This window comes from Colobus angolensis, unplaced genomic scaffold, assembly GCF_000951035.1.
Source record: "Colobus angolensis palliatus isolate OR3802 unplaced genomic scaffold, Cang.pa_1.0 Scaffold21, whole genome shotgun sequence".
NCBI lineage: Eukaryota > Metazoa > Chordata > Mammalia > Primates > Cercopithecidae > Colobus > Colobus angolensis.
The window spans coordinates 8,723,404-8,725,902 of NW_012115266.1; the positions used below are offsets into that span (position 1 = coordinate 8,723,404).

Below are 2,499 nucleotides of genomic sequence, written 5' to 3' on the forward strand. Positions count from 1 at the left end.
GCACTGGCTATTCCTTGTGCTAGGAAAATGTTTATTCTAGATCTTTCTTTGGCTGATCTTTTTTTCAAAAATCAATCATTCAGGTCTCTAGTCAAATGTCCCCTCTGCCAACAGTCCTTCTGTGACCACTTTATCTAAATTTGCTCCCTCTCTATCTTCTTTTTCCTCATAGTCCAATTAATTAATTTGTCATGGCCCTCATCATTACCTGAAATTATCTTATATGCTTGTTTATCTGTCATCCTCTTTAGAATATAAGCTCTAGGAACTTTGTTTATTCACTATCGTTTTGGCAACTTGCATAGCCTCTGGCACATAGAGAGGTGCCAATATTTGTTAACTATTTGTTAACTAAATAAATGCGCTAACTAAGCCTCTTACCAAGGGCCTGCCAGACCCCATGCTAAGCACTCCAGAAAACATGATTGCGTTAATTCCTGGCAACAACCTCTGTTGGTAGATATTAGTGGTTCTGTTTTCCAGACCAAGAAACAGGCTCAGAGGATTTAAATGTCTTGGCCAAGGTCCTGTGGCTTAGAGGCGCTAGAACCGACATTTGCACCAGGTCTGCTGGATGGCAGAGGCCAATCTCTGAACCACAGGCATCACTGCTCTGTGCCCTCTGCCCTGTGCCAGGCACAGAGGGAACATACGATATCTGTGGGAAGGCAGGGTGTTTACTATCGGGTGTCAAATAATAAAGTCCGAGTGATCTTTCTGAAGCTCGGATCTGATTTTGTCACCCCCTGTTTGAGATAAATCAGTGGCAGTTAGGATGGAGCCTCTCTCTGCCCACCACTCGGCTCCTCGGGCGGCAGTCTGCAGCACCTTCTTCCCTCCCTCTCGGCTCTCCTTCAGATACCCTGTGCTCCCGCCTGCACAGGGTTCGGCACAAGTGATCAGGCTCTGCGGAGTTCTGTCTTCTTTTCTTGGAAGTTCCCACTCTTCCTGCATGGCTCCAGGGAGGCTCCCTGCCCAAGTGGCAGACTCTCGCAGTGTGACACCTTCACTCTGTAGTCCTCCTGCGGCCTGTTCTTTTCATTGGTTTGCAGGACTCCTTGATTACTGTCTTTCTCTCCTTGGCTATGACTTTGCTCACCGCTGTTTCCCCCTGAGCCCAGCACGGGCCCTGACATGTAAGGAGGCACTCAGAAGAAATAAACATTGCATGAACGAGTGAAGGAAGGAATGAATGAACAAAAAGCAACAGCTCTGAGTGTGAGCTTTCCTGCCTGCCCAGGGAAGGAACTGACACCTAGGGGGCAGACCCTGGGTCACTGCCTGGAGCCTCAGAGCCCCGGCCCATCTTCGAAGACCCCAGGGAAACTCTCTTTCCTGCCAGCCAAGTCCTCAGAGCCGGCCCCGCCGCTTGCCCACACACTCACATCCAGGTAGTTCTCCAGGGGCTGTTCGTGTATCAGGTTGGGCGCCTCCCGCTGGGGGAAATACTTCCTGGCTGGGTTGAGGTTGTGCTTCTTCAGGAAGTCCTTCAGCAGGCCATGCTCGGACAGGTTGCGCCTCAAGGACTTCTTTTTGATGAGGGGGACCTTGTGGTTTGGAGGAGGAAGAGGGATTAGGCAAGGATTCTGCTCACCGGGTGCTATGGCAGCCCCAGAAGGGAAGGGAAGCTGGTCTAAGAGAGGAAGAAGGAAGGAAGGGAGACGCTCCCACTTGTGCGCAATAATGGTAAGAAGTTAAGCTGCCTAATGGTGGAGCTGGAACCAAACCCAGGCTGGACTCTTAACCAGCTGGTCTAAGAGAGGAAGAAGGAAGGAAGGGAGATGCTCCCACTTCCGTGTAATGCAAAGAAGTTAAGGTGTGGAGCTGGGAACCAGACCGAGTCTGGGCCTGAGTTTTAACCAGGTCTGCAGAGCTGCCTCCCAAAGGACGGAGAGAGAGGCAGAAAAGGGGGATGAGATAGCCGAAGATAGAGAGAGAAAACAGGGAAGAAGGAAGACACGGGAGGAAAGAAAGGTGATGTGGGAGGCAGCCGTCTTCACACCCATGCCACCTGGACTCACTTGTAGATGATGCACTCAGAGAGCGCCACCAGACCCAGCAGCAGCAGCCACTTCATGGTTCTTCCGGGGACCCAACTCCAGGGAGAAGTAAGACGGGAGAAAGGTGCAGAGCAGCAGCATGAGCTGCCCCTTATATACAACTTGGGTCCTGCCTTATCGGCCTCTCGGAAAGTCACTGGTTCCCCTGATCCCAAACAGAAAAGCTCCTGATAAGATTGTCACTGCCCTGAGTCACGTTCTGAGACTGTTCCAGTGGAGGCACTTTCCATTGTAACTTTGTGCCATTGCCGGCAAGGGCGGGGGTGGGAGGGTGCCATGGGGGTGGACCCGCAGAGGGAGAGAGAAGCAATGGCATCGAGGCTTAATTTTTCTTTTCTTTTGCTCCCCTTCCCCTTCCTTCCTTCCTTCCTTGCTTCCTTCCTTCCTTGCTCCGTCCCTCCCTCCCTCCCTTCTTTCCTTCCTTCCTTCCTTCCTTCCT

General features: G+C 51.5%; 1 protein-coding gene across 1 annotated transcript in view; it reads right to left on the bottom strand.

Moving 5' to 3' along the window:
* LOC105512363 (pepsin A-4-like) overlaps positions 1-2,077 on the bottom strand; it is a 9,780-nt gene extending 7,703 nt beyond the window's left edge. The window contains exons 1-2 of the mRNA XM_011942794.1: positions 2,030-2,077; positions 1,382-1,553 (exon numbers count right to left, since the gene is read on the bottom strand). Of these exons, the coding sequence (XP_011798184.1) occupies positions 1,382-1,553; positions 2,030-2,077 (220 nt within the window). The remainder of the gene's footprint in view (positions 1-1,381; positions 1,554-2,029) is intronic.
* Positions 2,078-2,499: the final 422 nt, after the last annotated feature.